Genomic DNA, 27,393 nt, shown 5'->3' on the forward strand with positions numbered 1-27,393 from the left:
TGAAAGCCAAAGCCCCATTCACCAAAACTCCAGATCACTGTAAGGAAAAAAGAACTGGGAAAGAAGGATGAGGAGCAAGAGGAGGAAGAGGTGTTTTTGTTGGAGTAATAATTGTCTCTTTTGAAATTTAATCATTTTCTTCAAACCTATGGCAAGATCTTCCCACAACCCCCAACCTCTCTAAAATATATCTCAGTCTAAATTCTTATACAGTCAAGCTGTTTCATCAGATCATCCGTCAGTTCCATGTTCCCCTTGGGGGGTCTCTCCTCAAGCTCCTCATTCTCTCCATTCTGGGCCATCATTCCTGACTCCAGGCCTTGGCTCAGCTGTCAACCTCACATCCCAACCTCCTCCTCTTCCTTGAGTTTGATCCCAAATTGACTGGATACCATATGCCTTATTTTAACTTTCTAATTTGGGGGAACATATCATCTAGGACCTTCCTGATAAAAAAAAAAGTGGAGGTGGAGGTCAAGGAGGAAACTACTCTCTGAAAAGCACATTTTCTTCCTTACATGTCTTAAAAAATCTTCCACATTGCTAATTGCATATTTTTTGACCGCAAAACCCTGTTGTTCCTAGGAAGCAACAGCAAAGGTGACGAAATCACTTCCCTCCATTCTAATGAGGGGAGCAGGCTATACACAGCATAATATGCAGGAAGCGGTAACTATTAGACAAAGGTAAAGAAGGCGGTGAGGCTAGGGGTACTGGTAACTAGAGGTGGGGGGATGGGGGTGCTTTTCTGCTTTAAACTGGTCTTTCTGAGCAGGAAGAGAGGGCACAAGCTCTGTGCTGCCCAGCAAGTACAGATGCCCTGAGGGGCAGAGTGAAGCACTGAGGACATGCACTGGATGCGAAGCCCAAGGACTGCTCCAGTGCCTCAAAAGCCATGCCAGCAGGCCCGTCACAGGGTTAAGGTTCTCATCGCCATGAGCACATTCAGCCACCAAAGACGGTACGGAACATTACTCATGACGCCCAGGAACATTACTCATGACGCCCATAGACCCCCTTCTCAGTCCAAAGAGGAAAACTCACCCAGAGGAAGGAGGATGAGGGAAAGAGAAGAGTGAGGGTGCTTAAGGTCCTTCCTGCCTTTATAAAGACCAGGTTGCAAGGAATTTAGAGGAACCTGTAAAAGCAAGGCCAGGAGACATTTCGCTATAGGAAGCATCTTTTCTCATTTACCTCTAATAATCCAGGGGAGGGCTCCTCTGTCATGCCAGGGCCCACACTCAGGCACTCACACACTTGTTCCTACTGAAAGTAGAGCCTGACCGTGTTTCTAGAAAGAGCAAGCTTCACTCTTAGTATCTGCTCTCTCATGGCTTTCTGACCCACTCTCTGGCCTCTTGAACTCTATGTGAGCCTATGCCTCAGCTGACTTGACCTCTTGCTTATAACACTGCTTAGGTTGCCCTTCCAGCTTAGATGGTTTTGGGCAAGCTTGACTTTCCTACCATTCCCCTTGTGACAATTAGATGCCTGCTGTTGCAAATAACAGAAAATGCAATGTAGATTTGCTCACTCGCCAGGGGAATTTATAAATTCATATAACTAAAAAGAAGCCCAGATAGAAGGATTTCAGGCATGGCTCGATCAAGGCTCAGTTCCAGTTACCTGTGATTCTCCCAGCTGTGTTATCCGGGATGTTAGTGTCACTGCAGACTGGCTTCCAACAACATGGCAGCTGTTGTTTTGGCCTTTGCGTCTGCCTGTCATATTAGGGAAAGCAAAGAAAGATAATATTCAACTAGGACTTTCTGTGTATGAAGATATATATGGGGATCACTAGAATAAATAGCAAGGACTCCCTATCTTAGTGGCTGCCACAGTTCTGTTACCCAAAGGGATCTCCCTTGTAGCTTATTCTCCATGGCCACGTCTTAGGTGGCCCTGGGAAAGAAGGAATTTCACAATTTACATAGTTGCAGAGGATTTGGGGGGATCCTATAGGCCAAGCAACCCATTCTCTGTAAGCACTCTGAGGGTTGACTTTGATTACATACCAGCTCTGGAATTTGGGGGCAAGTTAAGCTCTCTTACTGTTGAACAGATTGTATATCCAGTCACTCCCATGTACTAGTAACTCAGAACCAGAGTTCCTGACTAGCTTTAATTTTGTGGCCTGGAATTGGCTCATGGGGTTTTATCCACTCTCCAGATCTCCAGTTCAACAGCATCCTGCATCTGTAAATCAAACCTGTAAGCTGGGGTAAGCAGGCCAAGAAATTATGATTCGTCCCTACAGCTTGCACGGCAGCAATATCTCCATGATAAAAGAGACGGGATGCCCTTTGCCTGGCAGAGAGCCATGACAGGAATCACTCCACAAGGTCTATTCAACTGTGTAAGTCCCTATTTCAGAAAGAGGAATATAAAATCAGATGCATTTAAATGGGATAAACTTTGCATTAAAAAAGAAGCTATGAAAAAAGTCATTTGTACCTGAAAGTATTTTATTATTTAGTGTCATAAATCCAGTCTGGAAAAGGGAGGTAGAAGATAGAGAATATTTACAACCCAGAAAGTTTCAAAGAAAAACAATTTTCTTGCTAATCAGATTGACACAAGGTCTCAAGAAAGACAATTTAATTATGTCTGTTCAAATAACACACAGTTCTTTTATGTTTTCCTGCAATTCAAGACAAAAAGATAAGAACTGTTACTAGCAAATTGTTTCATTTCAGAATCATTGCCTACCCTTCTGAAAAATAAATCTGATATTTGTATCAATGTCAGTGTTTGTAAAACACAATGTAGATAATTATGGAGCATCAGGATATGGCTGGTGCAGGAAAAGGAATATTTGTATTGATTGCTGTGTAACCAATCACAATTGAGAAGCTTAAAATAACACCCATGTGCTCTCACTAGTCAGGAAGCCCAGCACTAAGTTGGTCCCTCTGCCTAGTATCCCACGGCTGCACAAAGAACCAGCAGTAAGAGTCTTATTAATGCCTTTGCCTTTTTCTACTGGTGAAAAGCAAGTCTTGTCTCCTGCCCACAGTCAAGGGATACACAGTAGATTATAAAACTGTGGAGCATTAGGAACCCAGGAAGAAACCGGGTTTGAGTCCCAACCATACCCATTCTAGCTGTATGTTTTTGTTTTTAAGATTTATTTTATTTATGCATACAGAACTGGGGTACAAGCCAGAGGTGCAGGGGCAGTGAGAGGAATCACCAGAGACAGAGTGGGGAGCAGAGCAGGCCGCAGGGATCGAACTCATGCTGCAGTGGCTTTAGCTTCCTAGTGCTGTGCTTTAACCCGCTGCGCCACCAGGGAGGGCCCTCTAGCTGTGTGTGTTAAAGGAAGCAGTGGGAGCTCTCCTCATTTTACTTATGTATAAAATGGGTTCATTATACTAATACATATATGAGGGTGTTTTCAACTGTAGGCAAATGAAGACCAATTGAAAGTAACGAACAATGATATATATTCATTTTCTTGCAACCAGAAATCTGGCAATAATGCAGTTCCGAGTTCAGTTCATTTGTCCCTTCAATATCTTTCAAGAAAGGATTTTTTAAAATTCTGTTCACTTCAGGGAGCCGGATATTGTTCTCAGCTTTGTGCCTTCATGGTCACAAGCAGCCTCGTCTTTACCCTTGAGTAAACAGCATTCCAAAAAAGATAAACAGAACTATGGCACTAATGCTCATATTTGCTTATTATTTTTTTAAGTTAATAGACTGCCCCTTGCAGCAATTTTAAGTGTACAGAATAACTGAAGTGCCTCTACACTCCCTCCCTCCTCCTTTAGCTTCTTCTATTATTAACATCTTGCACTGGTACATTTGTGACCATTAATGAGCCAAAATGAATACCTTATTATTATTGACTAAAATCCATATTTTACATTTGGCTCGCTACTGGGTGTGTCCAGTTCTAGGGGCTTTGGCCAGCGGAGAGTCAACGACAGGCATCCAGCACTCAGGGGCAGTGTCTGTGGCTGGACTGAGGCGCCCCATCAGCCCTGGGCTCCACCTGACAAATGTGAACTTAATAGGGTCACAACAGTGCTACAGTATGGATGAGCATTCGAGACACCATGCTAAGCAAGCGAAGCCAGACACAGAAGACCGTAACTGTCGGTGGCTGCTGCATCTCCGTGAAGGAAAGGTGCCTTTGCCCTCCCCCCACTGGGATGCAGCCACCTGGATTGCGGGTCCCAGGGTGCCCTGAGCTGCACTGTCTAAGAGGGGAGCTACTGGGAGCGAGGGCATAGTTAGGCAGCCATAGTTAGGCAGCCGTAAGTGAGCGCATGCCTGCCTGCTCAGGCCTTTGTCCTGCCTGCTCAGGCCTTTGTGATTCTGTGACTCCAACTTGCACCCTGATTTCACTCCTTAGCTGGAAGGCATTTGGCCGGGTGTTGGCCAGTTAACTCCTCTCTGTCTTGATTTCTCCCCCAACCCCCATCCCTCTTCTAGCTGCCTTTGTCCATAAACATTTTTTTCCCCTTTATTTCTCTCTGAGTGTCTTTTGGGTTTTCTCCCAAATTCTTAAGCATGGGGGTGAAAAGTTACAACTAGGTCACCCCATTTCCCCTTGGGCTGCCCTGGAACAATTCCATTTACATGAATATCCAGAACAGGTGAATCACTAGAGATGAAAAGCCAGGGACTGAGGAGAGGGGAATGGGAAATGGGGAGTGAGTGCTTGAAGAGTCCAGCTGTCCCCCTGAACCTCAGCTTCTCTGCCTAGGATTCAACCACCCTGAATAGCAAGTGTGTGGGCACCTTGTACTTAGGCCTGAGGTGACTGGACATGGCCCTTTTTTCTAGTGAACGCTCCCTAGACAACACAAAGTAGTTCTATTTGTGGAGTATGTTCATTGTATGAGGAACCATAAATAATCTTGAGGTGATTTAGAGTATACAGGAGGCTGGGGGTGGGTCCCATGCAAATACTATGCCATTTTATATAAAGATCTTGAGCATCCCCAGATTGTGGTCTCCTCAGAGTTTTGGAAATAGGCCTCCCCCTGTCAACCCCCATTGCTCCATAGCTGCCGGGGATGGCTATAAAGCGCTTTCTTTGCGGGCAATCACATTGTAGGAACAAATGAGTGGCGATGGTTGTGGAACACTGTGTGTACTAGACCGCACTGGCTGCCAAACCTCGCAGTGGTGTGGTTTATGTTGTATGAGTTTTACAAACAAACAAAGGGAAGGGGCCTTGGCCTGGCATCTGGCATCTGGAGCACGAAGAGGGTCTTGGCAGCCCCAGCAAACTGGGAGGCGGAGGCGCTGGGCCAGGACTGCCCAGGACCAGGTGAGCAGAGGCACAACTGCCGGGAGACAGGGCTGAGCTCACAGAACGAGGCAGGTGTCCCTGGGCTCTAAGCACATAAAAGTCCTTCCGTAAATTCCTATAGAAGGTCTGGAGACAAGTGTGAGGAATGTCTTGCTGTGAAGTGACACCTCCCCTCCCCGCCCCACAGCGGAGGAACAAAGCCTCTCTCTGGGGGAGAATTCTGGCTGGCCTGGAAATCCTCAACTGTTCTTTGCCCCAACCTGTGAAGGGCTCTGAGAAGGTGGAAAGCAGGGTGCTGTCGCCCTCCCCTGGTCAGAGAGAAGCTTCGGTTCTCTCCGTGCGACTAAGGCAGGTCCCCACTCCAGTGGGTCCAACCTACCTGGCTTGCTCCCCTTGATTGGGTGTTAAGGGGGACCTTGAGATGTTGGGATGCTGAATTGTGGTGTCTAAAGGTAACACACCCTTTGTCACCCCTCACCCTTCACACACACTGGGTGCTGTACCCCCATCTCTCCTTCAGTGGGGTCCTGGACCCCAGCCCTCCTCCTGCACCCCCCTTCTCACCCCTCTCCCTCTGCTTTCTGCTTTGAAGGTGAATTCCTGCGCTCTTCCATGGAAGAGGTTTGTTGCTAGCCCTTCCCAGGCCCAGAGAAGTGACACAGACACAATGCACAGATACAATGCTGTCCCTTACGCTACCCAACTTCCTCCCTTACCAGCAGACACATCAGGCTCCATCCCCGAGAAGGAACCCCCCAGCAGCCCTCCTCCATCTCCCCAGCCATAGCAGGGCCACAGGGGCTCCACCAGGACAGCTCCCCTTCCTAGACAGGTGATAAAGATCAGACTAGGCAGAGGGCCCCTTTGTCTCATTCCTCGAATGGTCTCATTCCTTTCCTTTTTCTTTTAAAGATTTATTTATTTATGCATTCAGACCTGGGGTACAGGTCAGAGGTGCAGGGGCAATGAGTGGATTCACCAGAGACAGAGTGGGGAGAAGAACAGGCAGATCGATGCAGTGCACTGCTGAGGGGAGCAGCAAGTGAGACAGGAGAGCTTGGCCACGCCATGTGGGTCACCTGGGCTGGGGACTGAACTTGCACTGAAGTGGCCACAGGTTGGCTTAGCAGTGCAGCCCTCCAAGCTGCTGTGCCACCAGGGAGGATCCTTAAGTGGTCTCATTTCATCTGTGAAGACCAGGAGGCTGCCTAGGTCTCCAGAACCTCCACCCTCTCCCCAGAATCTGAGGTGCCCTGGCTTTCTATGTCAGTAAAGAGCCTCACTAGCTCACCACTCACTTGCTTACCTCTGTACCTTGGTGTACCCACAAACTATCAGGGAGATGCTTAGTCTCACATCTGATGCAAGTGCAAAATAAAACTGCACCAAGATGCCATCTTTTACTACAGACTGACAGAGATCTGTCTGGTGATTCTCCATGTCGGTGAACAAGTGGGCAAACAGGCACACTCCTATTCATGCACACAGGGGTGCAAATTGATGCAGCTTCTGTGGAGAGCAAGTTGGCGATATGCAGCAACATTTCCTAGTTACAGTGAAGTGACATTGCATTGCAGCTTTATATACGTTTCAGGTGTGTCATTGACCATCAATAGGTGTCAATATACATATACATGAAGGATCCAATTTTATCCTTCATCACACCATTGTCACCCCTCTTTCTGATTTACCCACCTCTCTTCTCCTCTCCCCCCTTTCCACTAGTTGGCTTTTCAGTTCAAAAGTTTACTTCTATCTAGTTTATTTGTTTGTCTTCTTCTATATTGCACCTGAGTGGAATCACATAGCGTTTGTCTTTCTGTCTGACTTACCTCACTAAGTGTAATTCCCTCTTTGTCCATCTGAGTTGTTGCAAGTGGCAACATCACACCCTATTAATACTGAATAGTAGTCCATGGTGTTCCATTTCTATATGTGATTAATATGGAAATTAATATAGAAATTTTCAAAATGAAAATCAAAAATCAGAAAGATTAATCAGGAAAGCAAACTCATTCACATCAAAAATAATTAAATACATTGGAATATATTTAGACAAAGAAGTAAAGAACATGTACACCAAAAGCTGTGAAAGATTGCTGAAATAGAAGACACAAAGAAATGGAAAAGTTTTACATGTTCATGGATTGGAAGATATAACATCACTAAAATGACCATATTACCTAAGGCAATGTACAGATTCAATGCAATCCCTAACAAAACCTCAATGGCATTCTTCACAGAAATAAAACCAAAAAAATCATGAAATGTACTTGGAACTACAAGAGACCCCAAATAGCAAAATCTCTCATGAGGAAAAAAAAAAAAAAGAAAAATGAAGGTATCAACTCTCTGACTTCAAACTATACTGCAAAGCAATAGTAATTAAAACTGGTCAGTTTAATTACATTGCTCAGACATATAGAATAATGAAACAAAAATAAGAGCCCAGAAATAAAACCACACACAGATGGACAATTATCAAATTTTAAATACTTTCACTCAGGGATTCACCCACTAAGTTTGTACCCTGTAGATGTACTTAACCAAACATGGAGGGAAATCTGTAGGTTCAAAAAGAGACTGGTGAAATAAGTCATACTGTGCCACACACTCTGAATTGATCTTTTTGAAATGAATTTGTTATGTGAGTTCTAAGAGGAAAAAAAACTCAATAATTTAATAAGTAAAAAAGGTAGCACATAGAACACTATGATACTTCAGCGGGAAAAAGTACATATATTCATCCATATATGTGTCTGTAAATGGAGAGAATATGTCTGGAAGGATATTCAATAAACAGGTACTATGATTTTGATGGGAAGGAAAGTTGGGTGTGGGAGGAGAAAAAAAGTCACATTTTCCTCAATATCCCCTTTTTAATGTGCTAAAACACACGTAAGATTTAACCTTTTTTAAGTATACAATTCAGAGGCATTAAGTACATTCACAGTGTTGTGCAAACATCACCACCATCATCTCTAGGATTTTTTCATCTTCTCAAATGGAAACTCTATACTCATTAAGCGCACGCCTTCTCCCTCTCCACCCAGCCCCAGCAACCACTGATGTACTTTGTGTCTCTCTGAATCTGATGACTCTAGATACCTCATCTGAATGGAATCATATAGTATTTGTGCTTTTTCTCTGGCTTATTTCACGCAGCATTATGTCTTCATCAATATCCTCTTATATCTTCAACAGCACCTAGACGGCTTAAAACAAAATATTGATGACTGATACCTCTAGAAAAGCTAATTTCCTAGGTTGGAGTGCAGCCAGGTACCTGGTCTTAAAGATCCTCCAAAAGATTCTAGGGTCCCTAAGCTTCCCAGGACAGGCACCCAACAGATATGCAGGCAGACTCCTGGGCTCCCATGTCCTACCTCTGACCTATTCATTCGGAATTTCTAGGGACATGTCATTTTAACCAACATTCTGAGTGTCTCCTAAGCAACTAGCCAGGCTCTGGGAAGCCTCTGGAAAGCACTCTGCCAGATGGTGCTCTGGACTGGGGCCTTGGGGACACAGCTGCAGTGGTTGATGGGCATGGACACAGTCCCACTGGGTACTGTGACAACAGAATAAGAAAAATGTGCTATTAAGGAGAGGGGGCTGAGTGTAGACGGTCCATGTATGGACAGTGACTACGCCCACTTGCACACGTACCAACAATAGCTTAGATTCTAGAACCATGCTATTTTAGAAGGGAGGTTACAGGAGCAGACCTTCGGTTTCTGGTAATCTCCTCCTAACCATTAAGGGGAAGGGCTGGGGTCCAAGCTGGAGAACTCAGAAGGGGGGGCATCATTCCTTCGCACCCACTAATCCTTTCCCATTACACTCCCTTTCCCCATTTTACAAGCATGCATAAACACACTCATACTCAAAGCTACTTCCTTTCTAGTCCCAATTTTGTCCCTAGAGGCAGCAGGACCAACCACCCCAGGTGGCCCAGCACTGTCCCAGTTTAACCCTGAAAATGTCATGACGCAGGAAGCGCCCTCATCCCAGGCAAACTGGGGTGCTCAGTCACTCTGCCCAGAGGGCAAACACAATTAAGAGTATGAAAGGTCAGATGGGAGAGAGCACAATGCAGAGTATCAGAGGGGGCCTGTGTCTAACACACCTCTCTCCAGTTAAAATCAGCAACATGAGGCCCAGTAACTTGTCCAAGGTCACAGAGCTACTGCCAAGGGCACCCAGCCTCAACCTAGTTCTATCCCCCTAGCTGCCAAGAGGGCTTAGCTGGTATTTCCCCTGAGGCAGAGAGACACGTGGGTTGAGCTTTTAGGTCTATTCTTGCCCTACTAATCCTGGCTCAGAGCCTCTAGCAGCCCCCGTGGACCTGGACTCAGGCTGTCTCGTCCAGGTTTGGGCATTTCTGCTGCTGCGGACGGTTAACTTCACCTTTATCTCCTCCCACCTGCCTCCTTGCTCATCCCCTGCAGGAGGCTGTTGAGGTAGCTCATTACCCATCAGAGCCACCCTGATTCTGAGCAGAAGCAAGTGAGCCCTACCAAAGCCAATATGCTTTCTGGGGTGGGGGTGGGGGCGGGCTGGTTCAAGCCCTCTCCCCACCTACCTGGACTGTGAGCACGCCTAGCACAGCACTGCCCAAGAAAAGAAGCACGTGAGCCCCAGCATGGACTGCACCATTTGTAAGTTCTAGAAGCCCTATTAAGGCACAGAGAAAAGGAAGCAACGAAGTGGCATGGGATACCTTTTATTTAACCTCATGTATCTTAAATACTGTCGTTTCAAAAAGTAATCAATATGACTGAGATGGAAAATGTACAAAATGAAGAATGATATAAAAAAGGAAAAAAATAAGAAAGTGAAATAAAACCCTAAAAAAGTAATCAATATGAAATATATCAATGATTAATATATTTTACACTTGTTTTTCACAGCTGACATTCAAAGCTCAATTCTGCTATGTTGTGGGCAGACCAGATGTCACTGGGAAGCACCTACGGGGGGTGCAGCCTCTGCAGCAGGCACCCCAGAAGCACACGGCTGCACAGTGGCCATCGCTGTAATTACCCAGCAGCTCTGCCGCCTCAGATGTCAAGGCCCTTGTTACACGATATGGAATTAATGGTTGATACTGAAATAGAGAAAAGTCAAGCAGGTCAACAGAGGAGGTTCGCCTGGGGTCCGTGCACTCGGCTCAGGGTCCCCACACTAGAAATTCCCCTTCTGGATCCCTGGTTGACAGCTGCAGGCTAAGAGCAGCAGGAGGCAGTGCAACCTCCAGGGCTGAGGCCCCTGGGGACCAGGAGGGAGAAGTGAGGGGTGTCACAGGGCCGTACAGGGACCGAGGAGTGTCAAGAAGCCTCCCTCTCCATGCGGGGTGGGGGGGCTGCCTCTGGCTGGAGCCACGTTCACACACAGAGCTCTGCTCCTCCAGGAACATTCTGCAGCAGCTAAGGCAGCAACAGGGCTCATGCCAGGCCAGTCAGATGAGCCGCTGAATCTTCAGCAGCACGTCCTAGAGGGGTTCCCAGGAAAAGACCAGCAGTTCTTTTTTTCTTTTTTAAAGATTTATTTATTTCTGCATACAGAACTGGGGTACAGGTCAGAGGTGCAGGGGCAGTGAGAGGATTCACCAAAGACAGAGTGGGGAGCAAAACAGGTAGACTGATGAAGAACACTGCTGAGGGGAGCAGCGGGCGGGCCAGGAGAGGTCTGCCGTACCATGTGGGTCACCTCCAGGGCAGGTGGGGATTGAACTCATGCTGAAGTGGCTTTAGCTTCTTAGTGTTGTGCTTTAACCCACTGTGCCACCAGGGAGGGCCAGGTCAGCACTTCTTAATACAGAACATCTTCCCGAAGCCATCAAAATGTCTTGTTCATCTCTTAGAGTCCCAATTTCTTAAGAATGTCATGGTGGCTTGGAGATGAGATTTATTTCTAGAGCCCAAAAGTTGTTGTCAGTTTATAAATGTGTCAGAAAAAAAGAAGAGAAAGGGAGGAAGAACTAATAAGGAGCCTGACTAGACCAGGCTATTTACTGAGGAAGGATGGAGATGGTTTAAAAACAGCTCCACTGAATCTTCAAGCACTCTCTGAAATACAGGCTGACTCCTTGATGATTTGGAAGTTTCTCTCTCTCTGCAGTTACACACACATCACCCCATAGATTTTACTCAAGAATGTTGAGGTCTGGAGCAGGGCCACAGGATGTGCTTGGAGTTCTCCAGGTAACCTTCAAACCTGCAGGGACTGGCTGCGGGTGATTGTCGCCCAGCACAGGTGTGTGAGACTGAGTTGCTGTGTAATAAAGTTTCACAAACAGAGCTTGCCCCAAGGAAGGGTTGTTTTCCAAAAGTACAAGGCAATGAGATTGATGGGCCCCTGGAGGTGGTTAATGTCCATAAAGGGAAGGGAGGAGCTAAGTTTCAAGAACAGAAATAAATTCTAGCACTTTGCCACATATACCCAATAGGAAAATCCCAGCCTAGCCAAACCTTCCCTTCGGAGAAGCCCCCCCTTGGCTGACCACCCCCTTCTGCAAGATGTCAGAAGTCATATAAACCCTACGTGTTCCACACAGAAAAGGCAGAACGGAGAGGAAGAGGTGCTCGAAAAGACGCAAGTGGCTGCCAGTTTGTTCTGTGTGTTTAATGATTGTTTTATGCACACCCATAAAAACCTATCGACAGTTGTTTTCACTGGTGGGAAGAGCACTAGTAAATGTTCTTGATAGGGGAAGGAACAGAAAGGACACTGAAAAGGGAGCTCTGGGGAAATCTTTCTCAGAGTGAACCCAAGGACCCCGCAATCCAAACCCACAAACTCCGAAAAATGACATTTCTCTCACCTAAAGAACTTAGGAAGTGGAACTGCCCTGAAGCCCCACTCTCTGCCCCTGAGCTGACTGCCAGCCATATGCTGCACCCCCTGGTTCGGATTCTAGAAATGTTACTGATTCTGAAGGGTCTTTGTGTGGCTCTCATTAATTAACCCCACACACATTTGAAAGAGCCAAAAACAGGTTTCAAGGGAGGAACACTTACTGCAAGTCACACAATGGGGGAGGTGTGTGGCCTGAACCCACACACCTGCTGGGGGACAATGAAGGTTGGTCACTGGGATAGAGGAGAAACAGGGCATTGGTTGGTTGGGATTTTATAAGCAGGGTACTGGCTGGCAGTTTTGTGGGTGTCAATAACTGGAGGGTAACAAGCAGGGACAGGTTAATCCAAAACACTGACAAGGACCATTAATAGGGGCTGCAACAGAAATACTTGGAAGCACAGGGTGTAAGATTCCACCGCTCCTTCCCAGAGTGTGGCCTGACCTCCAGCAGACACAGTTCCCTTGCAGCGTCCAAGAAAGGAAGGCCTTCCTCTGAGCCAGCTGGTGATGATCCTGCACCACTGTTCGTGAAACCAGAAGTTACAGGCTTGGATCTCTCGGGCAGATTTCACTATTGACACATAAGTTTAAATCATATTGATATTTAATAAAAATAAAAAGATCTGTGAAATCAAAGTGCTGGATTAGCTATTACTTTCCTTGGAAAAGATAAGAACAGGTTAGGTCCAGGTATAAACACAGATCTAGATAGGGCAAAAGTCTTTAACGATTAAACCAATTTAACTGCACATATTTCAGTTACTTCATGATAAAATTCTTTGTTTAGTGATAGTTAGAGAAGTTACACTTGCAAATGATATAGGTAAACCATCGAAACAAGTAGTTCATGTTTAGTAGAGGAAGTTGTACCTACTGTTTGCTTCCTTGAGTCATGACATTTTGCATAGGCCATTGAACTTGCTCACAAAGTTGTAAACAGGTTTACTAGTTTGAGTTAATCCAGCACTCCACACATTTGTGTAGACTTTCTAGCTCATCAGAAAACCCAGGTTTACTCTTCTCTGACTTACAATGGCCTAGTTAGTATGTTAATTGTCACGCTAGTAGTTTAAATCCAAACACATTAACACTTCCATTTTCCCAGCAGACTCATGATTGCTTTGACTTAAACTTGACCTTGTGTTAGAGAAATCTGAGGGACGAGTGCTAGTTTTCCACAAAAAAATCTGATTTTTTTTCCTTCTTATTACACCCAAAAAGTGTGTGTGTGATTAAGTTGTACAAAATAGATACACATTAAACTTGTAACCTGAACCTTAGTCCACAGGGGTGTCTGTTATCTGGAAAAGCATCCTGATATAAAATCTTGTGCCAGGCCTCATTTTACTGATTTTATATTTTTAAGGTTTTTGCATGTCAATAGCTTGTTACTTTTGTGAAAACCAAACTCTGCACTCAGGACAAAACAAAGCAGAAAGATGACTTTATTGCAAGGCTGGGCACCTCCAGCTTTGAGGGTCAGGAGTCCTGAATTGCTCACAGATTCAGGGTTTGTTTTTTTTTTTTAATGGGGGTAGGTAAATACAGAAGCTATTAGGGCCTTTTTCTGTCTGATTGGTTGTTCAGTGGTCTTTCTTATCTGCATCAGGGTCGGGAGCAAGCAAGTCCAGGGATGGCAGGAACAGACCTGGCCCTTGGAGATTGGCTGGTGTCCTCTGCTGATTCTGAGAAGAGCTGCACATTCCCTGGAAGGTGACACTAATTTCCTTTAAGTGCCTGTCTCCATTTTGTCTTTGACCTAAGTGATTCCATTTAAACTGGTTCTACCCTTTGAAGTTGGAGTCTGTGTTAATTACCATCCCTCCTCATAGCCCCTCCCCGCTTCCCCGTGTATAAATGTATAAATAAGCTCGGATCATAAGTGGCTACCACGCAAATAAGAACCCTTCATCTCAAGCAGCTTGTACAGCTTACACAATGGTCTCATGTGCTCACCAGGATACCCTACATGGGAAGGCTCCCTCTGTTTTATAGATGAAGAAACTGAAGCTCTGACAGTTCATGTGACTTGCTGGCATTACCAGCTAGCAGCAGGGGATAAGGCGGACTCCTGTGATGCCCAGTCTCGTGCCCTTCCAGCATTCACGATGTCGCGCCTGGGCAGCAAGCTCCTTCCTCTCCTCCTCGGAGGCCACATCTGCAGATGCAGCCGCACACATCGAAGCTTTGGGTTTCTGATCACACTTTTGCTACGTAGAGCCTATGCCTCCAGCTGTGTGGCTTAGGAAATGATGTTTTAACTCTGATCGACAGATCTGAAAAACATGTTCTTCTTGCAGGGAGACATTTGGACCATTACCTGGTTAACATTTGCAAAATGCTGAAGGAAATTCATTAGTGTGAAAGGAACATGATTATAGCAGTCACACTCAGAAACAGAAGGTGGGGCGTTAATTATTAACAAGAGATCACTCAACAGATACAACACAGAATTATTAATGGAGCTGTTAGGCTATTGGGACCGAATGAACAGAGCCCACTTAAGCCCTCTCAGGAGGCTGAGGGGGCATTGTTCCTGCTCTCAGCATTTACAACACCTCTGCAAGAGTCCAGGGAAACAGCGGCTGGGTGTTACTTGGTTGTGATTCCCCTGATTATCAAAACATACTGGGCTCTGATTCATGCAAGGTCAAGGCACCAGCGCTTGCAATTCAACAAGCTAACCTCTCTTTATTGAGCAGCCATGTGGACAAGGCTCAAAACTACAGACTGGAGGACTTGGTGGGGAGTAGGGTGCAGAGTTGCCCCTTAGAACACTCATTGGGGAGGATCAAAATGGCCCTCATATTCCCAAACCACAAGCCAGAATGGACCTCTCTGGCGATCTGAGTCAAGAAGAGAAGAAACAAAATCTGGAGAGCTGGCTGGCACAGTGGAGTAAAATTATCTGTCATTTCCAGAGCAACTTCTAAGTGCCAAGCTCTGGGCCACGTGGTCAGGGCTGTCTGACTGAATCTCTGTAGTATAGCAACTCCACAAGCTGGATCATTATGGCCATGTCACAGAGGAGCAAACCAAGCTTCCTTTGGTAGGCTCTTACCCAGGGTCACATGGGGAAGTGGGCGAGCCAGAATTCCAGCCAGGGGAGCTCAATTCTAGGGCCAGTTCCTCCCAACTGCTATGTTCTAGTGCTGAGGAAGAAGGGCATTTGGAATGAGCCCAGGAAATGATGGCCAGAAACGAGGAAATGGAGAGTGGATCATGTAGGCAGTCTTGTGAGCACAGGGCTAGTAAGAGTTAAAAAAATAATCCCTCTCCTCAGGTCACGAGGCAGAGGTCACCTTGCATGTTAGCCTTTTGCTCAAAAATAAACCCTAGGTGAGATGTAAAATTCACGTATATGGCCAACTTGCCGCTGAAGGCAGGTTTTTCTGTGAATCTCCCAGTTGAAGGGAAGGACTGACTGCCCGAGCTGGCGAGGAGTGGAGGCAGCCACGGGGCAAGGCGCTCCCGCAAAACTTCCCACCCCAAACAACGCCCTTCCCCTCACTGTCCCTCTCCCTGGCAGGGTCTTTGGAAACGCTGCTCTTGCTCTCTACTTACCTTGTCACAAGGAGATAAATACTTGTTCTTTATTCACTGCATCTTGGCAGTGTCTCTTGTTTGTTTTTACTTTAAATTTTTTTTTAAACTAAGTTGTCAGTCATTTACATATCTGCATACATCTGGGGTTACATATTTACACCTCCATCTGTGCACCTGCTTCTTTCATTCAGCCCACCAAGAGAACAGATCTGTTGAGTTCGGTTACAGGAAGACCAGGGAGAGTCAAGGAAAATTATAGGTCGATGGCTGTCGTGAAGCATCTCAGATGTCAGGTTTGAGGCCTGTGATCAATGCGGTAAGTAACTGGAGGTTTTGCATGTCACACCCTCCCAGCTCAGTAAATGGGGCTGCATGTACTCGTCTGCTTAGGTTTGCCTAAGAACCTTTAGCACATGAAAGAGGAACAAAAGATTTACACCCTACAGTCAGAGGAAAGAATGTAACATAAGTAAACTCATAATCAACCATAAGTCACTTTATTGGTCACCAACCAGTTATGTCATCAACAGGTTAAAACAAAAATATCACCAAAGGACAGGCAAGGACACACTACTGGGAGTAAACAATAACCACCCCGACTTCCCACGCACAGCTTTCACACCGATAAGCATTTGCCTTTTGTTTTAAAGGAGGGTGTCTCTGTGTATGTTATGATTATAAAAGTAACACCTACCTCTAGCAGGAAACTTGGAAAATGCAGACAAGCACAAATAGGTATCTGCTCAATTTACACAATCTGCTGGCTATCCTATACAGCTGGTTTCTCGCTCTTTAGAAAACACACCCCAGTGTGTTTTATAACGTGTGAAACATTCCCTCAATTAAAGCCGTTTCTGTCTGGGATCCCACAGAATTGGCTCACACAAGTTGCCCATACTGATCACACCGGTAGCTTCACTTTCTGTGTCTTCCTCTTGTCTCTCCTCCCGTGAAAACAGACCCCATCTCCTGAGCCAAATGAAACAGGCACCCAGATTTCTGTTTCTCCACTGAGCATTTAACATGATAGCACTTTGTGAGGAAAGACAAACTTTAAATACATAGCATAACAGTAACCTGCAGATCAACTATAGAGTATGATGGATCTCATTTGCATAATAGGCTCCTCCCACAGAGTAATAGGTTCAGATGACTTTCTGACTCTTTTCTCCCCAGTTCATTTGCTGAGTGCTTACTGAGTACCTTTGAGGTCATGTGGGAGATACAAAGATATACAAGATAGGATCCTGCCTTCAGCAGCTTCAATCTAACAGGAAAAAAAAAAGATATGTAGGTAAAAAATAATCTTTCAGATGAGATAAAACATGTTAAGTGGCATAAGATTGCTAGAATGTTCTGGGAATTCAGAGATGCAAGTTTTCCCTAGACTAGGGGATCAGGCATTTGAACTAGGCCTTGAGGTGTGGGTAAGAGATACATGTGAAGTGTGTGAGTGTGTGTGTGTGCACACGCACACACAGGTGAGTATCTGGGTGTGTTGAGGGCATGGGGATTCAAAGAAGAAAGAACAGAGTTAAAGCAAGGAAATATCACAAACACAGAACTGTATAGGGAAGAGAGAAGAGTCAAACTTGACTGAAGCAAAGACAGGAACAGAAGTAAGAGTTGCCAAGGCAGAGTAGGAGCCCATGCTGAGAGTCCATATGGTAAACCAGAGTTAGCTTTTATCTCCTCCACAATTTGCAACTAGGAAGTCATTCAGAAATGCTTCTCTATCACCTGGTGGTGTTAGGCCCTTGTGACAACACAGCGAGCTACCAAAAGAAAAGCAAGTCTTGTCCTTTGGCTTTCACCACTGTATTCTGTGATAACCTGACTTGTTAGAGTACAGTCTCAAAGAGGGCTTACTAACAGCAAAACAAAACTATCCGAAAAAACAACATGGAGTTGTCTTGGTGAGTCACTGCTGAGTGACAGACTACCCGAAGGTCAGCAACTGACAACAGTTACCTGGTTACATGCTCACATTCTAAGGCCTGGGACAGGCTACAGAGTCAGCTTGTACAGGGGAGTGCAGGGACTCCCCTGCACAGAGCCAGCTGTGTCCAGTGTGTGGGCCCCAGACATCACTGTTGGGTGTCTTCCTCCCCCATGTGGAAACTCTATGTGCTTAGTTTGGTCTTCTTTCCATATGGGGATCACAGACATTCTCCTTCCTTCCCAAGTGGCCTGACATCTCACAGGGCAGCTGGTGCCCCTGAATGCAACAGAGGAAGCTGCCAGGGTCCTGAGAGCACAGCCCAGTCAGTACAGGCACTGTGACACTTCCAGCACATTCTAAGGGTCAAAGCATCTAGGCCCAAGGAGAGGGGACGACAGGCACTTAATTGCCCAAAGGTGTGATTCACTGGGGTCCCAAAGTAACAGTAATCCAGGGACACTCTAAGAGCATGTGCCACAATTTTCATCAGCAAAGGGGTAAGAAATGCACTGCTATTTCTACTCAATAGCGAGTAACCTGCCTACCCCTCACTCCCTTCACTTTCTTTAAAACAAGCCAAATACAGCCGTGTTTCTCTAACCACTGACTGGTCATTTGAAAGAACTGATCTGATTTTAAACCACACCAGCAACTGAGTTTCAAACAGGCCAGCATCTGGAGAGAGAGGAGGCTCCCAGGTCGGAACCACCCCACCTGCTCCCATGCTGTCCCTCGGGGCTCCTGTGCTGCACCCCAGCTTCAGAACAGGGAGAACTCTGATTCACACCTGCTGGCCCTTCTGCTACCTCGTACACCCTGTGCCTCCTAGGATGCACCTCATGCCTCTGGAGAGCTAGAGAAGAAAGCTGACTTTCTGCTTCTCAGATTGACAGTCAGGCACTTCCTCACCTCCCACTTTATGAGCTGATTGTGTTTTCCATTTCTACAGCTGGACACATGGCATGCAGACAGGGCCTGAATGGCAAATTCAGTGGTGACAACAGAATTTGTATAGAAGCTTGGGACCAATCTGATTGAGGGAAGGTGTGAGAATGAAGAGATTGCATGACACTCTCATTTAACTAGGTCTGATCATTAAAATATAGGGCTGATGACTTAATAGCCAAGAGGTGATTAATAAAAATGTATACTTAGTTTACATAAATTCATGAAAAGGAACGTATGCTTAATACAAATACAAGCAAAACAAAACTGACTTTCCTATGAGGAAAGAAGCTGAGGACTTGAATTTGCTTGTTTTGTTCTGTGTTTTTTTTACATCTCTAACCAGCCATTGATTCGTCCATGATGTGTTGCATGGTGACTGAATACAGTCTCCAGAAGGTGGACCTATGGGCTAGAATTCTGGCTCCATCACTGACAGGCCACTTTGGGCAAGTTACCTAATTTCCACGTGCCTAAATTTTCTACTCAATAAAATGAGGACAATAAAAATGCCTATCTCATACAAATATTAAATAAGACGTGCAAAGCACTAAGACAGTGTTCAGACATACACAATGTTACTATTATTATTCCATATGCTACCATTGGCCTGAGGGCTTTCAACACATGCTTTATTAATTTTTCTTTCTCTTGGTTCTTACTTGGAATGATCTAGTGGTAATGACTATTGAGGAGAAGGAGTAAAAGATACCCCGTCATGTCACCTCCTTGTACTCTGACCTCCTGGAAGTAAGTGTTGCCAAGGAAAGGTTTTGATAGCAAATAACAAAATATCTAAAATCAGTAAAAAATAGTTAAGGTAATACTTATTCTTCTAAGTCTCAGTAATTAAAAATAAAATTCACAACAAAAGGTGACAGAGATGGACTTAAGAAGGGAAAAGCTGAGAATCTACATAGGCTGCCAATGTTTTAAAGGAGTATATACTTTCTTGCCAAACCTATATGGGGAACAAGTGGGACATGTAAGAGCAACTTAGAATTTACTTTGGCTATAATAATACAAATTCCACGGCATTATTTTTGCCATTCATCACTCTCCCAACACCCCCTTTTCTAGATTAATCACAAGAGACAAAAAGAAGCATCCAAAGAGTTAAAAGAAGGACTGTCAGCCCTTCGGGTGTGCTTGGGTGGGACCATTCCTGCTACTCTGTGTTTACAGAATTTTATTTGCGTAGAAGAACTGCAGGAGCTCTGGATGATAGTGGCTCTGAAAGAAATTAGCAGAGGTACACATGAGGGAAGGCTCCCCAAAGCCTCTTGACTGTAGAATGAGCAGACAGTTGCCCAATGCAGAGCATGAGGACAAGGGATAGCAGATCTCACCGTGGGGACAACTTTGCCTGGTCACTGATCTAAGTGGGAGCTGTCTGTGTCATGCACAGTCTGCGCGATCCTCCAGGCGATTATGACTTACACTACATCATGGGGCCAGCTTCACTGAGATGCCACTGGCCCGGGTGAAGTTGGGGCTAATTCTCCAGTGTGTTATGTAAACCCCCAGGGACATCCTGTCCTGCCCCTTCACTCACCAGCTGCCGGCTGAGTTTAGGGTTCCGTTGATCTTCTTCACTCTGAAAGCTGTACTCCTTCCTTTTCTGCAGATATGGAGAACAGGCTCGAAAAGCAGTCTTGCAAGCCTGAGGAAAGAATATTACTGTCCGAACATGAAAAACATATCGGGTTCGGGGTTTTATAATCCTGGGCCGGGAAGGTCATCCCAGAGTAATGAGGTCTCAAGGGCACTAGGAGGGTGAAAGTAACTTGTTGGATGTCTGAAAACAAGGCTTTATGCTTATGAAATGACTGTGAGTATAATTTAAGGCTGGGGGGAGGGCACCTTTTATGGTTTCTGCACTCTTGTTATTGTCTCCTCAAGAGTAGTTCTGAATCCTAATTCCCTCTCTCTGTGCGCTCCCCACCCCCACCCCAGGGCATGAATGCACAAATTAAGATAAGACAACCCTTTGCACCACGGGACTCCAAACACTAATACAGTCCCATTCCAGCAGCCTGCGGCTCATCCCACCTTAGCACACTTTCCCCGCGGCAGGAATCAAAGCTCAAAGGGAACTGAGAAGCCAGGGGTGGGAGGTCCATGCTCAGCGCAGGGCAGCAACGACTGACCAAAGACCTTCCCTCCGTGCCGCCTCTGCCCCGCCCTCCACTACCCAGGGCTCGAGCCCTGACAGGTGCTGGGGTTGGGGGGGAGGGACAGGAACACTTGGAAAATAGCGCTTGCTCAGAAGGAGACTAGGCTGAGGAGTCGCGTTTTCCAGAATCCGCACGACATGCTGCTAACGCCCATCGCTGACCCAGTAGCAACTGGGGTTTGGCCGCTGGGTCAACCAGGCTGCGTCACAGCTCCCTTTAGGAAAAGCGCAGAGTTCACACACTTGCGGCCAGAGTCACCCACCGCTTACCTTGGCCACCTGGGGATTCCTATCCTGTAAATGGATCAGCAGGGAATCTTGAGTCTGCTTCACTTGACCGGTGAAAAATTTCTTCCATTTCCGCCCAGCAAACGCAGCCAGTTGCCCAAACAAGACGAAAGCGGAATATCTCAGACTGTCGTTCTCCTGCAGATTCCGGTCAACAAAACAACAGAGCCGAGCGGGGTCATTCCCAACCCGCCACCAAAGCCCCCCGCGGGGGAGGGGCGCCACCTCCCAGCTTTCTTGTGTTACTTAATGTTTGGGAGACAGAATACATCTGTTGATTCCAAATAACAGGAATCGTCTTCTCCAAATTTTTCTCCCTTCCCCTGTGAACAAAGTTCCGTCTTAGGCATCGCCCGCCAGAAAATTAGGGCAAAAAAAGAAAAAGCCACCTTGGACGCTGCCGTCTCAGCCTTCTCACCCTCGCAGCCCTCCACCTTGGCTTCCCACCAGGTCATCTGTCTGGGAGCTCTTCCCATGTCAAAACACACTGAAATTGCAGGTCCTTTTTTTTTTTTTTGGACCCCTCCCCTGTTTATTATTGCTCCCAACATTTTTTACCAGGTTCTCTCCCCTTGCTTTCACTCTGAGTTCCTCCCATCTATAGCAGAAATGCCAACTACATTTCTTCCCTCTGTACCAGCCCTCCCAGCTTGAGTGTGATGGCTGTTCTGCCCCCAGGAGCCACCCTCTCTTCCTCTCCCGAGATGAGCGTCAGGCCCAGGGCTCCCCCTTTTAGGAGGATATTACCCAGGGATTTCCATCAGGTAACAGAACCAGGCTGGTGGTCCAGCCTCCTGGCTCTTGCTTTAGGCATTTTCATATCAATGTCACCAGGAGAAGCAAAGGCAAGGAGGCTGGGAGAACGTGCCCAGCAGCAAGGGTCCTAGATCTGGGGTCACAAACACTCAGCAAGACTGAAGGTCACCGAGCATCTAGGAAGTCCTTAAATATTTTTTTTGCATATGTGACATATATAGAAATAGCTGTAGTTCTGCCTTTTCATCACCAGTTCTCGTGTGTGTGTGTCTGTGTGTGTGTGCGCACGAGCATGCGTACAATTCAACTCGCGAGCCCCTGACGGTGCACCTGACAGTCAGCACTGAGTGACGGCCAGGTGTGACGACAAAGACAGGTGAGGCCCCACCCCCAGCCGGAGCCAGACAGTCACCAGCACAGCAGAGGGCAGGTGGTGACACTCAGCTTTGGTGTATAAACAGTCAGGAGACAGCACCCACAGCGTGTGTGGGGCTGCACGTGACCAGGGCTCTCTGATGAAATATCACAGCAGCCTGGGCTTCTGGAAACAACTGAATGGTCCTGGCAGTCAGGGACAGCAGCCCGGGGAGAGTTAACCTGAGACCTCGCCCACCCCCTGAGGGTGCAGAGTGGAGTGGGTCTCATCACCCCGGGCGACAGGCCACACGCCAGGGCCCAGGACGAGCTCCCGGTGCCTCTGTCTTTGTGTGGGGCATCCGGACCTCGCTGTGCGCGAGTTGTGGGGGCCTCATGCAAGATGCTCTGTGAGTGAAGAAAAGGTCTGTTTCCTGCTCTGCATGGCTGCTACTTGTGTGTGTGAGTGTGTGTAACTAGGACAAGCGTGTGTGTAGCTGAAGGACTGCCTGTTTGTGGCAGGCACGTGTGTGTGACTGGCTACTGTCAATCCACCCTCTCCACAGTCAATGCAGGGTAATGGTCAGCGTGACAGGAGGCTTCCCAGAGTCCCCACAGCCTCCCCTGTGTAACTAATCGGTGCGCTTTTTGCCCAGTCTGCCTGGCCGGTCCCCTGGTAGTTAAGCATGCAGGCCCTGCAGCCGGAGGCCTGGCTTCCTACCCACTTCCTGGCTCTGTGGAGCTGGGCAAGCTACCTAACGTTTCATGTCCTTGCTTTCCTCATCCATAAAGAGATGTACTGGTGCCTGCCCCGTAGGTGACTTCGAAGGGTATGTGAGGCAGCTCACGGGAAACACCTGGGGCTGTACCTGGCATACAGCAAGGGCCACAGTGCTGCTGTCACTATGACACTGGATGAGAACACTGCCCGCGTGCTGACATTGTCACCCTGTGTCCACAGTCACGCTTCTATCACAAGGATGCTCGCTGAGGGCTGAAGCTGGCATCCTGCCCACACTTCTTCATGGCCTCTACAAGCCCCAGCTCGGGATGGGTCTCTCAGTAAGTGTTGTCAAGAAAGAAGAGAATACCAGCGGCCTTGGCCCAGAGCAGCACCCCTCCCGGGGCTCACGTTTCTAATCCCACCTGGGTTTTGAATCACCCCCACTTTTGCTGAGTTGCCCGACTTACATCCTCTAGTAAGGTCCTGGTCTGAAGAGTGATGTCTATGAAGAAGGAGCCCAAGCCCTTGCCCTGGCTCTTGCTCAGGAGGATGGTCAGCGTCTTCATGCTCTCGTGGATGACTTCGGAGCTCATGGGGTCATACAAGCCGTGTACCAGCAGGCCCAGAACAACGGTCTTATACTTCCTCACCTGTTGCCAAGGTGGGAGAAGCATGAATAGCCCAGGAATTGCTCCCCTGGGTTGAACAGCAATTCTACATCCAACCATCTAAAGGCCCAGGGCTGGGACTAAGAGACCATGGCTTCCTCGGGGCGTCACACTGGGTCTCATCAAAGTACAGATGCTTCCATTTCCCTAACCTGAGAGCCCAAGTCAGTGCTGGAAGAAGAGAGGAGCACCCTGGAGCATGGCCTGTGGGTAGACGCACCTGGTGGGGCTCTTGTAGGAGGGTGGTGGACCTCGGGCTGGGGGAAACTAGGTACTCTTACTACAGAAGTATGCTTTTATTACTAGAAATAAACACAAAGGGGGTGATGTCCAGCTCTGTGTTAATCCTGTCAGCAGCTCTGCTTCCCAATTCTGAGAATAATGAGGTTTGATGATGTCCTAATGGCATCATGGTCTCATGCAAGCTCCTTTCCTGGGGTGTGGGAGGAACCAGTGACTTGCTTCTAGCATATATGACAGCAGTGACTGAAATCATTCCAAGGGTTACTTTCTACTGTCTCAGACTGAGCAGACAGGAGGGTGAGACTCCCTTAAAGAAGTCAGCTGTCTCTGGAGCTGAGGGAGCCTGCCAGCCACAAAACAGGAACTGGCTCCTTCCACGGCCACATAAGCTTGGAAGAGCAGCCGGAGCTTCGGGAAGGACTGACCGCTGACTGCAAGCTGGAGGACCAGAACAGCGCTCCCCGGGCTGCAGGCCCCAAGAGGCTGCAAACAGTGGATGCCTGTTGCTTTCAGCTGCTACCTCTGGGGTGACATGCCCCACAGCATTGAGCAAACTACAGGAGCACCCCCAGTCCCGATCTTGGGGACTCCAGGCCGCCCCCTTCCTACCTTGTCTGGGGTCTCACAGGCCATGGCCCCCAGGCCCCTCATGGCCATGTGACGCTTTTTAGCACTGGGGTCTCGGGCTCTTTCTGCCAAGATGAAAAACGTGTTCTTCAGAGGCTCCTGCTTCTGGAACCTCAGTTTCCAAGAGGCCTGGGAGGTGAGACAAAGATAACTGATGCAGAAGCATCCAGAACCTGGGTTGCCCTGAACCCAGCCCCTCCCACCAAAGAAGAGCCTGTGTTATTGCTCCACCTTACCCCTTCTTTCTCCTCCTAAAGACTTGATTTTGCTGGGGATAGATTCGCTTGATCTACATAGTGAAGAAACCGATGGAGGAAGAGAAAATGAAAGGTAGAAAGAAGAAAAGAGAGGTAAAGAAAAATAGAGCAGAGCTGATGTTGAGGTAGGTCTGAGGTAGGGTTGGGGAGCCACAGGGGGCCAGGGCTGGCGAGAGGGGACAGGAAAGGGACTTGGCAAGTTGATGTGCAAATGCGGACCCCTCCCAGAATGAGGCAGGCTGCCCTGCCTCCCACTGAAAGAGCCTTCTTCCAGCTTAGCTTTTCCCCATCCTGAAACAAGGGTCTTTACTTGCTTTCTCCACTTCCTCCTCCAGGCCCTCTAGAACCTTCCATTCAGCCCCACCCTGGTGCCAACGTGCCTGAATCCAAGCTCAATTCTCAGTGCTCATCTTAACATCACCCGGCCCTTGGACAAAGTACATCTGTAAATATTTCGGGGTCCGTGAAAGAAGCCCCACCCGGGAGGCACACACTAATTAGGTCAGGAAGAGCATGAGTGGGCCGCTGGTGCAGGTACCTGTGTGGAAATTTAACCACAGGGTCACCCGCTGCACCTCTGCAGTGGTGACCAGGGATGACCGAGGCTCATCACTGTTATTCACTACAGTTCACTCTATATTTTTATGAAATTAGTGGCCAGGTAAACTCTCTTCGCAATACACCTTCTTGCCACCCCACAGACACTGTGTTTAAAGAACTGTCATCAAACTTTTCTCAGAAAAAGGAACCCAAGCCCACAGGCCGGGTAAGCACAATGAGGCAAAACAGCCGGAGCAGACAGTTCATAAAATGTTGTCACACCTTGGAAAAGAAAGACATCATTTGTGTCCTTCTCTTCTTGGGCTGGGAGGTGGGGACAGAAGGGGGCTGGCCCAGGGTTCTCTGTGCTTGGTCCATGGAACTGAAAGAAAAAAAAATTATCTCATGAGTCACAATGTCCTAGAAGCCTCAGCCACAGCCTCAGCAAATATTACACAAAGCCTGGCACTGGGGTCACCCCAGGTGGTGGCAGTGCCCCTGAGGCCGGGGCCAGTGAGGGGCCAGTCACACAGAAAAACAAGGGGCCGGGCCCTCCCTGCTGATGCAACAGGTTAGGACGCAGCACTGCATGCTGGCTGCAGCCGTTTCATTGTGAGTTCGATCCCCGGCCAGGGAGTGACCCATATGGCACAGCAGACCTCTCCTGTCTCACCTTATGCTCCCCTCAGTGGTATACTTTGTCAGTTGGCCTGTTCTGCTCCCCACTCTGTCTCTGGTGAATCCTCTCACAGCCCCTGCACTTCTGACTTGTACGCTAGTTCTGTATGCAGAAATAAATAAATCTTAAAAAAAAAAATAAGGGGCCACTTGAAGCAGCTGGAGAGGAATCAATGTAGGGGGCAAGACATGCTGCCCCACCCCCATTCTGCCCTACAGACCACTGTGTCTGTGGGGGAGCAGAACAGGCCTCCTCCAAAATAGGCCAGGTTGGCACCCAGATTGCTTTGCGTTGAAAGGAATCAGGACCCAGCAGGCTCAAGGCTTTGCTTTCCCTCTCCCTGAAGTGAATGAGAGACCAAGTCTTCCCACCTCCGGGTGTGGCCTCGGGCATCAGTCATTTTGTAAGCTCACAAAGTAATTCCAATGGGCAGGCACTGAACTAGGGGACCAGTGACCAACCATCTCAGTTTGCCTAGACCTGCGGGAACATGGGGCTCAGTCTAACACCAAGACAGTCCTGGGCAAAATGGGACAAGGAGGCCACCCCAGGCAGGTAATTATCTAAGTACAGGTGGCTGACAGAACCCAGCGCAGCTAAGCAGCTCTGCTTGGAGCATCTTACTGTCAGCCTGAGGGGTGCACAGGATACAGCTGCTCCACCATCTTTGCCCACCACCCCCACCCCACAGGTGGGAAATGCTCTCAGTCAGAAGACACGGGAGTGGTCTATCAAGCACCTCTGCGCCCCAAAGCCCCAGTCTCTATGTCTTCCTCCTCTCTCATCAACAGGTCTCCCTTCATCTCTGCAACAAGACACCCAGATAAAACCCCAGAAATGTATGCTCCCACCAATCAGCAAGACCATGGGTTTTGTTATTAAGCCCACGGGCCTCACACCTGCAGGCGCATCGGGATCACGTGCAGGGTTTGTTAAAGCCCGGGTTCCCAGACCTGACCCTCAGAGTTTCCGACTCTTTACAGCCCAAGTCAACCCAATACTCTGCATTCTGAGCGCGTGCCCGAGTGATACTGGAATGCTGCTGATCTGGGAAGTACATTTGGGAATCACTGCATTTAAAAACCAGAGTATGAGTATGTCATTTTTCTCCTAGAGTAAAGGATTGATATTTTCATTGCGAGGCAAAAAAAAAAAAAAACCATGGTTGCATTTTTCTGGGGGTTTTCTGCATACCACAATCTGATGTTTCAAAAGGACCTGTCACTCCTCTGGTTGGACGGTTGAAATCGGAACCAAGGAGGCTGAGGGGGGAGGGAGCCAATTCTTCAAGCTAAGGGCCACTCACTCACGGCCTCATTACAAAACAGCTGGTGTCTGTTCTGAGACACAAGACTCATGCTTCTCTCCACCAGGAGAAAAGCAGGGGAGGCTCTGACCCTCTGGACTGGCTTCCTCTTGCAAATCAGCACAGCAGCGGTCTCAGGCTTTGGAAGTCAGGATCCAGCTTCCTCACTTCTTAATAGAAGCTTCTAGAACCTGCTAGAATGTGACATCTGA

The 27,393-nt window shown here is 47.5% G+C and overlaps 1 protein-coding gene across 3 annotated transcripts in view; it reads right to left on the reverse strand.

Annotated features, from left to right (window-relative positions):
* Positions 1-11,028: 11,028 nt before the first annotated feature.
* Positions 11,029-27,393, reverse strand: part of MRO (maestro) — a 25,662-nt gene continuing 9,297 nt past the window's right edge. The window contains exons 2-7 of one of the 3 annotated variants that reach the window (XM_012725940.1): positions 25,479-25,578; positions 24,382-24,528; positions 23,329-23,511; positions 21,010-21,165; positions 20,119-20,226; positions 11,029-12,701 (exon numbers count right to left, since the gene is read on the reverse strand). In XM_012725940.1, coding sequence (XP_012581394.1) covers positions 12,699-12,701; positions 20,119-20,226; positions 21,010-21,165; positions 23,329-23,511; positions 24,382-24,528; positions 25,479-25,574 — 693 coding nt within the window. In that variant the 5' untranslated portion in view covers positions 25,575-25,578 and the 3' untranslated portion in view covers positions 11,029-12,698. Of the gene's footprint in view, positions 12,702-16,164; positions 16,944-17,504; positions 19,797-20,118; positions 20,227-21,009; positions 21,166-23,328; positions 23,512-24,381; positions 24,529-25,478; positions 25,579-27,393 lie in introns of those variants that run through there. The other 2 variants (XM_012725939.1, XM_004683904.2) reach the window with 2 other exon arrangements.

This window comes from Condylura cristata, unplaced genomic scaffold (assembly GCF_000260355.1).
Source record: "Condylura cristata isolate star-nosed mole 26May11 unplaced genomic scaffold, ConCri1.0 scaffold00016, whole genome shotgun sequence".
Taxonomy (NCBI): Eukaryota; Metazoa; Chordata; class Mammalia; order Eulipotyphla; family Talpidae; genus Condylura; species Condylura cristata.